The sequence below is a fragment of the Coffea arabica genome, chromosome 10c (assembly GCF_036785885.1).
Source record: "Coffea arabica cultivar ET-39 chromosome 10c, Coffea Arabica ET-39 HiFi, whole genome shotgun sequence".
In the NCBI taxonomy this organism is placed as follows: Eukaryota; Viridiplantae; Streptophyta; class Magnoliopsida; order Gentianales; family Rubiaceae; genus Coffea; species Coffea arabica.
In genome coordinates, this window is record NC_092329.1 from 5,430,711 (window position 1) to 5,443,458 (window position 12,748).

Sequence of the window (12,748 nt, forward strand, 5' to 3'; positions counted from 1 at the left end):
CCTGGAGCTACCAAGCCCTCCGATGGCATTTCGATTGATTGTCTAACAAAAATTTGTCCGGCATTAATCCCATAAAACTCACTGAAAATGAACTAGCATTCAGCAAATTTGAGGTATAGCAAATTTTAGTATTTTTCACAAATTTTCTAGACTTCGCATTTGGGAAATGCGAAGTCCATTAGCATTTTCAAAGAGTTTGCATTTGCTAAATGCAAAGTCTACAAATTCTCTTTTTTTTTTTAAAAAAAAAAAAAAATTTTTTTAACCCAACCAAGGCCTATTTACAAAATGCAAAACAACACAAATTTTTGTGACTTTACAAAATCTGAAATTTACTGCATTTTATTCTAAAATGAAAAGTATTAATATTTGGTTACCTCATAAATCGAAGTGCCTTTTCTTTTTCTTTTTATGAGGATATTCTTGTAAAAAAATAACTTGATTGTATGTGCGTCTGTGTGTCTGTGTGTGTTTTTTTTTTCTAAAGAAAAATTATGTGGAATTATAGATAATGAATTGGTACATCGTAAACTAACTAATCGAGCCAAATAACATCCAATGAACTGTTTTGGTAGATTTAACATGTATAGTAGGGCACATTACCTCACTAATTACACAATGACCATAAGTAGATCAATAAGATTATTTACATTGATTGATTTGAAAGATAGTTATTCTCTCAGCAATTTGGTAGATTTAACATATATAGCATACCTCACAAATTACACAAGGACCATAAGTAGATGAATACGATTATTTACATTTATTGATTTGAAAGATATTTATTCTCTCAGCACTAACTGATGGATTAAGGTTTATAAAATGTGATGTTGGATTACTAAAAGAATTGATCGATAATGTGGTTATAAAAGTGGAGTAGCATACTACCTTAAAAGTTAAACTAAATTCCAAACTATTAGCCATATCGTGAATTGTTATTTTCCATCTGTTAATTTCGTAATTAGAAGGACTTGCATGTAGAAAAAGTTAGGTATCATGTCATGACCAAAGTTTATTTTGACTAGTGTTCGAGGCACACACATTTAATAAAAGAAATTTATGTCAAATTTTTTGATTATATTTGAAATTATTTTCAAGAGAACTAGTTTTATACTGTAATGGTAAATATGCAGAAAATTCATTAAAATAAAATATATAAATAAATAATTATTTAGTAGTAATTCATAACCATAAAAGATAGTTGCTAATAAAAATTAAGGTTTACTAAATATGTTGAAAAGCAAAATAATAAGAAATACATCTTAGTCGGTATTGGATATATTGGAAGTGGGAAGTGGGTAGTTATCAAGGATAGTTTAGAAAAAACATGAAGTGATATAAAAAGTTTACACCACCTCCCTCTTCCTGTAAATATAGTATAGATAATAAGATGTGATATGTAACTAGGAACTTAGTGTGTATTTAGTTGGTTTGTAATTGTGCCTTGATTGAAAACACCATATAATACAAAGGAAGAGTGAATCACCAAGCAAACAAGGTCCATACTTTTAAAAGTGAAAATCAGTGAAGGTCCATGTACACAAATTATTTCTGTAGACAAAAGGATGCATCACTTATGTCCTCCCAAGTTTTCTATGAGTCCATCATCCCTCAAGTTTACGCACTCTATTAGTTCTACGAGGTTGGTTAGGCACATCTCTAGTTTTTTTTTTTTTTTTTCTGACACAGTGGGTATCTAGGATTCGACGGATTATTTTTCCGGGCCCAACTAATCTCACTGTGCTTGGGCCCCTGCCCCCGAGAGACACAAGACGATAACAAGAATCAAACCACGACTACACGGTGTCAGGACCTGAAGAGGCTTCCCCAGCACCAACCGAGCCAACCCTGGGGGGCGGTTAGGCACATCTCTAGTTACTTGAGTAATTAATTTATGACTCCATAGTAATGTCCACCGATTGCAAAGTTTTGAAGCCATTGCCTACTCGTGTTCACCTCAATTTGTTGAGCAGTGTCTTGTGATCCCATCTAAGGTAAACTTAATAATTCAGGCTGAGGTCCTTGGCCTTTATTTTGTGATGTAATTCTATCTAATCATTAGAATTTAAGGTAACCTTTTTTTGTGAATGTGTGGATCCTTGTTGGCTGAACTAGGAGATAATTTGAATAAATGTTTTCTTTGTTTGGAGAGAGATTTTAGTTTCTTTCCAGTCTGACCTAGACGCAAATCTTGTTGTGAAGGGGATGTTACACTTCTAATGGTAGGCTAGTACTAGTTCAAGCGACTGATGTCACCAAGTTCACTGGGAAATATACTTTAGCGACATACGCTGCCATTCTCTGGGGTAAACAATGAAACATTTACATAGCAGCATTTAATCCATAGTAGAAAACTAATCATTCAAGCACTTATTATCAATCATCATAATGCTTTCAGTGGCATGTTGTTTCTTTATATTTGTTGTTAACTTGACATTTAGTCCTGTTGCAGACTCATGCGGTTGCAAGAAACAAATGTTAACCATAGGCTCTTGGTTTAGTTATTGGAGTTTTGGGTCAATTAGCACTCAAGGAAGAGGCACCAGTGGCTTGTGAAAGGAGTTGGCATTTTAATAGCTTCTTGACAATCTGCAGAACACAAAGGGGTACAGCTAGTTCGTACAAGCATATGATTCTCACATACTCTGTTATCTTAAGAAAATGCATGTAGTTGATGTATGATAATTGCTTAACTGTTCAGGGTGAACAGTTGCTAGTGATCACAATTGTACATAAGTGCATTTCAATAGTTTTCTATAACATTTATTTTTGGAGAGACAATTTTGTAATCAAATTTTCTCTAAAATGTGATCACTACCTGATATGGAATGTAAAGGCCATGTGTGTTTACTTGATTTTATGATGCTTTCCTTTTATCACTTAAAGCTTTTGCTGGCTGTTGAAATGTTATTCTTTTTCATTTTCACCTTTTTGTACTCGTTATTACTGAATGATGGTGTGATGCTTTCCATGTAGGATATCAAAACAATGATTACATGCTTCTAATAGTATGTTTCTGGCTATTTTGAGATGCATTTTTCTTGTTTAATTGTCCTTATTTATCTTCTTGTGGAGCATGTATGAACTCATTTGGCAACTTGTTTGGAGTTTCAAAGTTGATTTAGCACCTTACACAGTGTTACTTTACTTCTCTTTAGCAGGCCCTCTAAATTTGGTATTGAGTGACTATTTAGTTTTGTTATCTTTGATCATTTGGCATCTTGAAGAGACATACTAAAAGGATATCCATTTGGTTTCCAATTTTGTGGTTGGAACCATGGTGGCCCACGGTAGTTCCATTCAGTTTCCTTTTTCATGTTTGGAGCTGGGTAGTCCCCTGTCTTAAAATGGTTTTCTAATAACGTGGCCCCTCCCCCAAGCTGTCGGTTCCTAAAGGCTGCTTTCCTTGATTTACTTGAAGCTAGTATGTATCATCATAATTTGTGTCAGTTACTTGTGACATAATCAATAACTGCTTTTTTGTTTAATTTGAAGATGTTGGCTGTCCGTATTCAAAGAGCTGGAGGGCCGGATGTGTTAATACCGGAAGAATTAGAATTGCCTGAGATCAAAATTTATGACGTTTTAATTGATGTAGAATGGTGTGGGGTTAACAGAATAGATTTGGACCAAAGAATAGAAGGGAAGAAGTGCTCAAATGGTGTGGCCTATTGTCCAGGGCTTGAATGCTCTGGGCGTATTATAGCTGTGGGGAAATATGTCAGTCAGCATAAGCCATCTGATCGGGTAAGTTTTAGTCAATTGAATGAGAAATAAAGTTAAATGGGTATAAAATATTGTTGATTGTTCTTTTTCTGGAAGGAATCTAAAACTTTATTTAACTGTTGATTATCTCTTCTATGTTCATTGCATTAGTGTTACTTGTGATATGAGAATGAAAATGTTACCAATTTAAACTACTAAGCTGTTTACCCTCCAAAAACATCCTTTTGTTGCCTCGTCGAGCGTGCTCTGAAGGCTTATGTAATGCAGTTTGGATCTTGTGTTTAAAGATTCTTGAATTCAACTTTGCGTTTTTGTATTTATCGTAATTTGGTGGTTCCTCTAGCATTTCGATGTCCTAAATGTGTATTTGGCCAACTTAAATGGTGCTTGGAATGCAAGAAAATGTATATTTTATAGTGCGTTGAAGGCAGGCTCATAAACACAGGAAAGGCTCTCGATATGTTGCTCTAGCTCTTCTAATTTTTTGTTTATTGGAGCAAATTGCTCGTTATTCTATATTTTTTTCATTGCATTGGATGAAAACGTAAAACATAAAGTGGATAGTAGTATTTGATATTTGATATTTCCTTCTGTTGGATGCACTAGGGTAAGAGAAAATTATTCTATTACTTAGGCAAGTAAGATAGAATTATGAGGTCAACTAAAGTTGTATTTGCTGATGCTTCCGATTAGTTTTGATGTATCTTTGAAAAAAATATTATTGACATATTATGCAGGTTTGTGCGATTCTTGATGGAGGGGGTTATGCTGATAAAGTGGTAGTGCCAGCCAATCAAGTTTTTGAGGTTCCTGAATGTATTTCCCTCAAAGAAGCTGCATGTTTTCCTGAGGCTGCTTGTACCATTTGGCAGGCCTTTTGCAAGGTCAAGATAGAAAGAAGAAAAACCATATTGGTAATTGAGTAATTAGCATTCTCATGAATAACTATCCTTTTACAACTTTCTTATGATAAAAATCCAATTCCTGTTTTGTCTAATGTACTGTTTTAAACTTGTGTTATGAATTTTTTATTCCATCACGAGAAATGTAACTTTGTCTTGGGTGATTTTGGACCTATTCTTTTTCTTTTTGCTGAGGAGGACATTTTAAATATGCATTTTTGTTTGTTACTATTGTTGTTTTAAAAGCTATTATGTGTTTAGTGTGTCCTGCCATCTTTCAAGTTTCTGCGTTTATGTATATTGGAATGTCACATTTGGTATAAAATGTTTGTAGTTAAGAAAGTCTGATATGCTTATCATTGATAATAATACAAAATGATAGTCAGTTTGAAACATTTCAGGTACATGAAGCCTGTGGTTATTATGCAGTATTTGCGATACAGATGGCAAGACTAAAGGGGATTCGGGTGTTTGTTGCTACAGGTTTGCGTTCAGTTTTCAAATGCAAAAGTCTGTTTAAAGCCGCAGATTGTATTTAAAAATGCTACTGGGATAATCAATTTTTTTGGGTTGCAAATGTCTTTGTAGAAAATGATGAAAATAGTAATTTTTACATGGAGCTAGGCGCCTACAAATGTATCAACTGGAACGATGATGATTTTCTTACTCAGGTGCAGAAACTAACGTCAGATAGAGGTATAGTTTTTATTTTAACTTTTTGGGATATTTGTAGTAATGTATTTACTATTGAGTATCCAGGCTTCTTAATGTTTTTCATTTTATTTTGTTGTTGGGAACGGTGAATAAGTTAGAGAATATACTTAATTGTTTAGAGTCAAACTTTTGGCACAACGACTAGAAGATACGATGAAATGCTTTCATTTGATATCCATGCTATTTCCTATGTTTACTATTTTTGAATTTTGATTAATATTATTCAATGTCAGGTGGTATTGAAATTATCTTGGATAGTAGGGGAGATCATTTGCCTCAAGATCTAGAAGCCTTATGTTTCGGGGGTGTGGTCGTATTTTTGGACATGCATGGTAAAACATTGGTGGATGTTGATATTCAGTGGCATAACGTATCTCTCATATTAAGCATAACCTTCTTTCAGCTCTAAACCATTCTTCAGGACCCAACCAGGCATGGTTGCCGGGGTTATAGAGAGGAATGGAGAACAAATTGGGTGGTTAAGTGGCCTATCCATTACAATTTTTCCTGACTTGGTTGAGTATGTCTTCATATTGGCAATGCACGCATCTATTATGAAGGCCAACATTCTGCTTGACTCTGTCATCTTTTGGAACTTCTTGCCATAAAAATCTCAGATAAATTGGTGCGCATTAGTTTTAAGTTACCTTGTAGTCACTAGTCTTGTGTGTTTTCTAGTATTGCACATTATATAGGATGAAGTGTTAGATAAGAAATGCCCATTGATGCGGATTGGAAGTCCATTCGATTGGATACTAACTAGTATTTTCTTGTTACAATTTGAATTAGGTATGTGATTTTACCTACTCTTAAGCGGATCATGAATGTAATTCTCAAGAAATGGTCTATATTCTATAGGAGTTAACTTTTCTTTAATGCTATTATATCTGGTTATTTTTTTTGGTCTCCTAGATCTTTGATTGCTTTCACAATTGCCTTATCACATATGAGCTGTATTGGCTGGTGTATGCAGTGGTTGATAGGGCCCAAAATTTGGACAGAAAAGTCGTTCTTGGCGCTAAGCTGTATATGCAGGATGCAATCAATACTGGACTGGTGAAATTGCATCCTGGAAAGTGCTTCCATCTTTCTGAGGCAAATCTTGCTCATAGGTACATGGAGAGCATGAACATAGGTCAGAAAATGTTGTCCCCTTTGGCTTCATGGAATCCAAGTTTAGTGCCTTTTGTTTACAAGGGGATGTTAGCAAAACACGTCAAGGGGAAAACACTGCTTGATTGTCAAGCGAAGGGACAACCTGATAAAAGGCGAAAATTAGAATAGAGTTTCAGGGGTCTAAAAGCTACAATTGTGTCCAAACCTATGTTTGGATTTTGAACTGTCCATTCTAAATTTTTGTAGTTCAGATTGTGTGGCACGTACATTTTCAGTGTCTATTTTGAGAATTTGCAGTCCAGACATGAAAGTTGTATTGTAAGGTTAATGATTATGTAAGTTGCAGACTTCTTTATGCTGGATTCTAACATAAGAATGGATTTGTTGCGTCAATGGTGAATTGGTTGCAGTTTCCGCCTAATGAAGTTCTCGTGTGTGGGGTATTTTTTGGTACTTGCCAATTTTCACGTGTAGGTGTTATTTGAGCTGGAATTGCTAAGTTGCTTTTTCATTTAGGGTGCTGATATTAGCACATAAATTCCAATTTTTTAATTTATATATTTTGAAAGAAAAAAGAAAGGAGAAGAAGGCATCGAAAGGCTTTTCTGCTCTCTTCTTTCTCGCCGCCCATCACGTCCTTCGCTCTCCTCTATCTTCTTGTCTTACTACTAGGGAAACCAAGCTGCCCAAGGCGCAGCTTGGGCCCACCTAGAATATTATTTAAAATATATTATTACATTTTATTTAGAAAAATATCAGCAATATAAGAATAAAAAAATATGGCAAATACAGATTCAACATGATAGTGTTTCTGTTTAGCATTGCTAATTGGAAACATTAGCACAAAAATAATAGTCCTGAGTTAAAAATTAACTGAAAAAAAAAGTAAGAACATTTGTTTTGTAAAATTAATTATAACAAATAGATACACCTTCACATGTCCTTATTTGAAAATATAATAATAGCATGGCAAATTATGTCAACATGGTTACGAAGAAATAACTCATTCAACTCGCAACACACGAGTCTAAAAGCATCACCGAACATATAATGTCCCAAAATTTCAGAAAGAAAATTAACAATATGAGCTATGTTAACAATATGAGCTGTGTTAGAAAATTAACACCCTTTATTTTGGGAGCGGTTGTCGAAGATAACAGAAATGAAGCAGAGATTGAATGGTCGTGATTCATGGGGTTGGAGTCTTTGAGAATTCTTGATGAAAGAGCAAGCCATTTCGGCTGATCCTCATCCACCCACTTTGTAAGACCAGCAATTTTGGCAGATCTATAATTGAATCATATATGGGTTCTTCTAATTGGTACCTAGAGCTGGCAAAAAAGCCCAACACCCAACAACCCACCCAACCCGTCCATTAATTTTAAAGGATGGGTTGGGTCAATTGGGTTATGGGTTTTATTGGATTGGATTGGATAAGAACAACCCAACTTATTCATTGAACGGGTTGAATTTTTTATTTGGGTATCCAATACCTAACTTGTTTAAAAGTAATTCAAAATAATAAATACATTATTCAATACACATATGCTTAACTATTTGTATTTGGACATGTGTTAATAATGCATTGATTAATTTGTATTCAAAATTCTCATATATATATTTTCAATCAATTTTTTTAACTTTTATTTAAAAGAAAAAAGATGCCCAAGATGACCAAAATGACACTTGACAGCCACCATCTTTATTTTCTTTTAAATCATGTCTCCACCCGATTTATTGGTCTGAAGATAATTATTCAGTCCTTTCCCTCTCTTCTTTTTCTCCCCTGATAAATTTTTTTTTTTTAAAAATCCACAATACTTTTTGATTGCTGTTTAACAAAAAATTACAATTGATCCGCAGGTAGTGAAACAAATTCTAACATAAATTTAAAGTACTAAATTGACAATTTGTTAAAAGGCATGTAACTCTTAAAACTGATTTATAAGTTGTGATTAATACAATCATTCTAGAACACGAGTATTTACTTATTACAAGGCATATGGACTCTACATGTTGAACAGGACACAAATAAAGAGAATACCTAATACTAATACTAGAACACCGTTTCACATACGTAGTCCAAAAGCATTTTCTTCGAATCTAGCTATTCTGACTGATACAGAATTTTTGGTCTCGATATCTAATGCATAAACTTTGCAAGCCGAAATTTTGGTTTCAAGAGTACTCTAATTGTTGATACTAATAATGTTATTATACTTATAATCATTAGAGTCCAATGAATTAAGGAAAGCCTGCTTCTGCTTCTGCTAGTTACAAAGTGCACCTTAATTAATTGGTTGTCAATTATTTGCTAGACTCAAAACAATCTGGAATTTCAAATTCAAATTTTACACAGTTGTCATTCATCCAACGCTGATAGTGTATACATTGTCAGTGTAAGAAAGATTAATTCTTACTTTTATTATATGCTACAAACAGATATAGTAGTAGTATTACTTTTCTCGATCAGGTATTATAATCTTAAGTAATCACAAGATTCCTGATTTTTTAAATTTTTTTAGTATAAGAAGTGAGTGTGTGTTTGTGTGCATGAAAATACATTTATGTATGTGAAAATGTGTTTATATGTGTGAATTTTTTTTTTTTGTGTGTTAAAATGTATGTGAAAAAGTTTATGTATTAAAATCTATTAATTAATCTGTTGGGTCATATTTGGGTCATAGGTTTGAGACAACCCAATATAACCCAACCCAAAATCAACCCAATCTAAAGTTGGACGGATTGGATATAACCCATTTAAGTGAAAACTCAATATTAATCCGCCCAAAATCCGCCCAATTGCCAGGTATATTAGTACCTAGTTGATACGCGCTACATTTAAATCACACCTAATTTATCATGTAAATGAAGACATTAAGAATTATAATTCTATCTTATATTTATAAATTTTCGTATTTAATTTTTCTTTTCTATATATTAATACTTGAACTCCTCATTTAGTAAGTCCCAAATATAGATTGATCTTATATAAGCACAGTTACAATATAGATATATGGGGAAAAAAACTATTGAAAACATATTAATACTAAGTGCAACCTACTTCACCATTTTTCACCAAAAAAGACAAAATGTTAAATAAATAAATAAGTAATCAACAAGATATTCCTGTTATAAATTTTGATTTATGCATCTATATCTTTTTTCCGTATGATAAAAACATGTCGTGTTAAACAAATTGACTAGTAGTTCATCAAATTCTTGTGTTTGTGGCATACAAATAAGTTCTCCATTCACTGCTCAGAGTCTTTTGTCATCAATCACTGGACCGCAGCATCAGATTTCCCAGTCCCTAAGGGGAGTGCTGTATTAAATGAAGCGAATGAAACAGAAACGAGTACTTAAAAGTAGAGACAATTTCCTCAAAGTCTTGAACAGGTCATGAATACAGATTGGTTTCTTGATAATTTACACCGGTGAACACGTCAACAGATGGATTGCTTTTTCAATCCAATCAAAAACGCTTAACGTACGCTTACATGAATTACAAAAACAATTCTACGCAAAACTAAACTTGGGGCAAAAAAATAAAAAAGAAAGGAGGAGGATCAGAGAAAGGAATACACAAGAAATTAAGATTGGGACGATCATTCTCAGATTTACCAGCTTTTTCTATGAGCATGAAGCCCAGTTGGTTTTTCTGCTGGTTCACTTAGCACACTCTTAGGAGAAGACGATCCAGAACTTTTTGGAGATGCCACTTTGTCATTCACCATATTCTTTTCGCTTAATCTTCTTACATAATCTTTCTTGGTCTTCTTTGTTTCCTCCGAAGTTGAGCTCCTTTGTTTAATCATAGGTACTAAATACCATCCAAGGGATGTGCATAGTATCGCAAATGATCTTCCATACATGACCAAGAGCAGTAGAATCAAGGCCATCATAACCGGCATGTACCAACAAGGGCGCCTCAAATTTTTCAACTTTAAGCTCCATCTAATGCTCTTCTTTACAGGTCTTTGGCTGGATTCCTCTTTCTGTTGTTGTCGAACTTCTTTAACAAAGGTTGAGGTCTCAATTGCATGTTTATCTTCTGATGGTAATGATTTCATGCGTGACATCTGTTTTTCTTTAACATTGCCAACATGATTGTTACCATTTCCTTGCTTCCTGTCCCTGGCCTTCACAACAATCGGTTTCCAATTGTTGGAATTTGAATATACAAAACGAACAAAGGAGATGTCTTCTGAGCCTTTTTGTGTGTAAATCTTCTGCTTCTTGTCTTCAAGTTCAGCCAAAACTGCAGAGAACTTCTCAAGACCTCGATTTGCATAAGGGTTCTTGCTATCTCTACTTCTACTGGAATAACTCGTCTTTCTTGATCTCTTTGGCGTTGAGCACGGGCCAAGAAGTTCATCGATATCATCTTCATCTTCTTGACCGCTGAAATTTCTTTAATGTAAACAGCATAAAGAGGTAGGGATGGCAATTGGGGCAGGTCAGAAGTAGGGATGGCGTGACAGGTCGGAGGTAAGGATGGCAATTGGGGCGCATAGAAATGATGGCGTGGCGGTGGGGGCAGGCGGAGGGGGGTGGGCCTCCTGCCACATTATTCGCCATATCCCTTGCATAAGCAAATAAATTTTAAAAATTAAATATATATAATTATTTATTTAATTGTATTAGTTATACTATTGAAGACATTCACATTATATATATAATTTAATTAATATTGTTAGGCAAACTAAGACCTCTATTATTAGTCATAATTAAGACTTTCTTGAAATTACACGTTGACTGTAATTTCTTTAATGTAAACAGCAGGCAACAAATAATGCTTGAAATCTGTGTACTCCAATTCATGACCCTTATTTTATATTTTTTACTGTTTCACAGGTTGATTTGGTTATCTTTGCGCATATGTTTTTTAGTCAAACTTAATGATTTCCCCAATAGTATTGAGTGGACCGATAGCACAGGCTATTGGTTTATGAGTACATGGAGCATGGTTCTCCGGTCTCCAGTGAAAAATCTACATTCTGATAGACTTGATTGGAGGAAAAAAAAAGAGGTATGATATTGCTGTTGGTTACTCTCTTACTCGCGTGAAGAGTGCTTAGAGTGGGTTTTGCACTGCGGTTTGAAGCCTCTGAGCATACTCTTGGACTCGAATTACCAGTCAAAGCTGGCAGATTTTTTCCTTTCCAAACTATTGAAGAGAGGTGGGACTAGGGGTGTCAACGAATCGAATTGAGCTCGAATATTAGTTTGATCGAATTCGAGTTCGACAAGGTGCTTGAGACTCGAGATCGAGCTCGAGATCGACGAATATTAATTTTACATGCTCGAATTCGATTCGTAAGGAATTCGTGAGGATCGAGCTCGTGTTCGAAATTGCTCGAATTGCGATCGAGCTCGAGTTCGAGCGATCGAACTCGAGCTCGAGTAGTCGAGCTCGAGTTCGAAATTGCTCGAATTGTGGTCGAGCTCGAACTCGAACGGTCGAACTCGTGTTCGAAATTGCTCGAGCTCGAGCTCGAGCTCGAAGGTCCATTAAAATTGTGCTCGTTTAAAGCCTGCTGAATGCTGAACCAAATGATCTACACAAAGATACTCTATCAACGACATTTTGCAATACAATGAAAGGGGTAAAGAACACAAAAACGTTAATAACTAACACAGATATTTTAAAATGTGTTTGACTGAATCTTGGAGCAGGACGTTTTTATACACCAAGTAACTGCACAAGCTGTTATTGTTAAAATATGTCGTTCAAACTATCTACTCTAGTAATCAATATTTCAAGCAGCACAAAGAGGGACAGCAGAGGTATCTTGTTAGTCAGACAAAATCATATTCATCTGATTCCTTTTTAGCCTTGACATTTGTTACATGTTAAGGCTAAAATCATACATCTAATGCCTGGACACAGAACACAAATAAGTCAGTCTGCAATATCCTTTTTAGCCTTGACATTTGTTACATGTTAAGGCTAAAATCATACATCTAATACCTGGACACAGAACACAAATAAGTCAGTCTGCAATATCTTTAAGCCGAATTTGTCCTTCATTCAGCCTTTTATGTGAACCAAATCACTGAACATCACTGTCCAAAGTCCAAACTCATCCATATGATTGAGAATCTAAGACAAGCCAGCTTTAAATATCAATTTAAAGCCAAAGCATCAAACTGTCAAAAATTTAGCAGCCTAATGCCAAGTTGTCAACCAATATCCAAATGCATCCATACATATTTTAACATCAAAACCAGCATCCAAATTCAAAGATAAGTCAGACAACCAACATCCACCAAGTCACGCAAATAGA

General features: G+C 34.7%; 1 protein-coding gene across 3 annotated transcripts; it reads left to right on the forward strand.

The window, feature by feature from the left end:
- The first annotated feature begins 1,564 nt into the window (after nucleotides 1-1,564).
- On the forward strand, nucleotides 1,565-6,851 carry LOC113714998 (uncharacterized). Of its 3 annotated transcripts, XM_072069618.1 has the most exons (9): nucleotides 1,565-1,994; nucleotides 2,203-2,306; nucleotides 2,453-2,606; nucleotides 3,496-3,747; nucleotides 4,464-4,640; nucleotides 5,030-5,111; nucleotides 5,217-5,324; nucleotides 5,576-5,674; nucleotides 6,316-6,851. In XM_072069618.1, the coding sequence occupies exons 4-9, from the start codon at nucleotides 3,496-3,498 to the stop codon at nucleotides 6,624-6,626; spliced, it is 1,029 nt and encodes a 342-aa protein (XP_071925719.1). In that variant the 5' UTR covers nucleotides 1,565-1,994; nucleotides 2,203-2,306; nucleotides 2,453-2,606; the 3' UTR covers nucleotides 6,627-6,851. The 3 variants fall into 3 exon arrangements, with proteins under 3 accessions (XP_071925719.1, XP_071925718.1, XP_071925720.1); XM_072069617.1 differs by lacking the exon at nucleotides 2,203-2,306; XM_072069619.1 differs by lacking the exons at nucleotides 2,203-2,306; nucleotides 5,576-5,674.
- Nucleotides 6,852-12,748: the final 5,897 nt, after the last annotated feature.

Coding starts and splice junctions, on each gene's coding strand:
- LOC113714998 (XM_072069618.1), top strand. CDS start 3,496: ATGTTGGCTGTCCGTATTCAAAGAGCTGGAGGGCCGGATGTGTTAATA. Junction 3,748..4,463: donor AGCATAAGCCATCTGATCGG/GTAAGTTTTAGT, acceptor CATATTATGCAG/GTTTGTGCGATTCTTGATGG. Junction 5,112..5,216: donor TCGGGTGTTTGTTGCTACAG/GTTTGCGTTCAG, acceptor ATGTCTTTGTAG/AAAATGATGAAAATAGTAAT.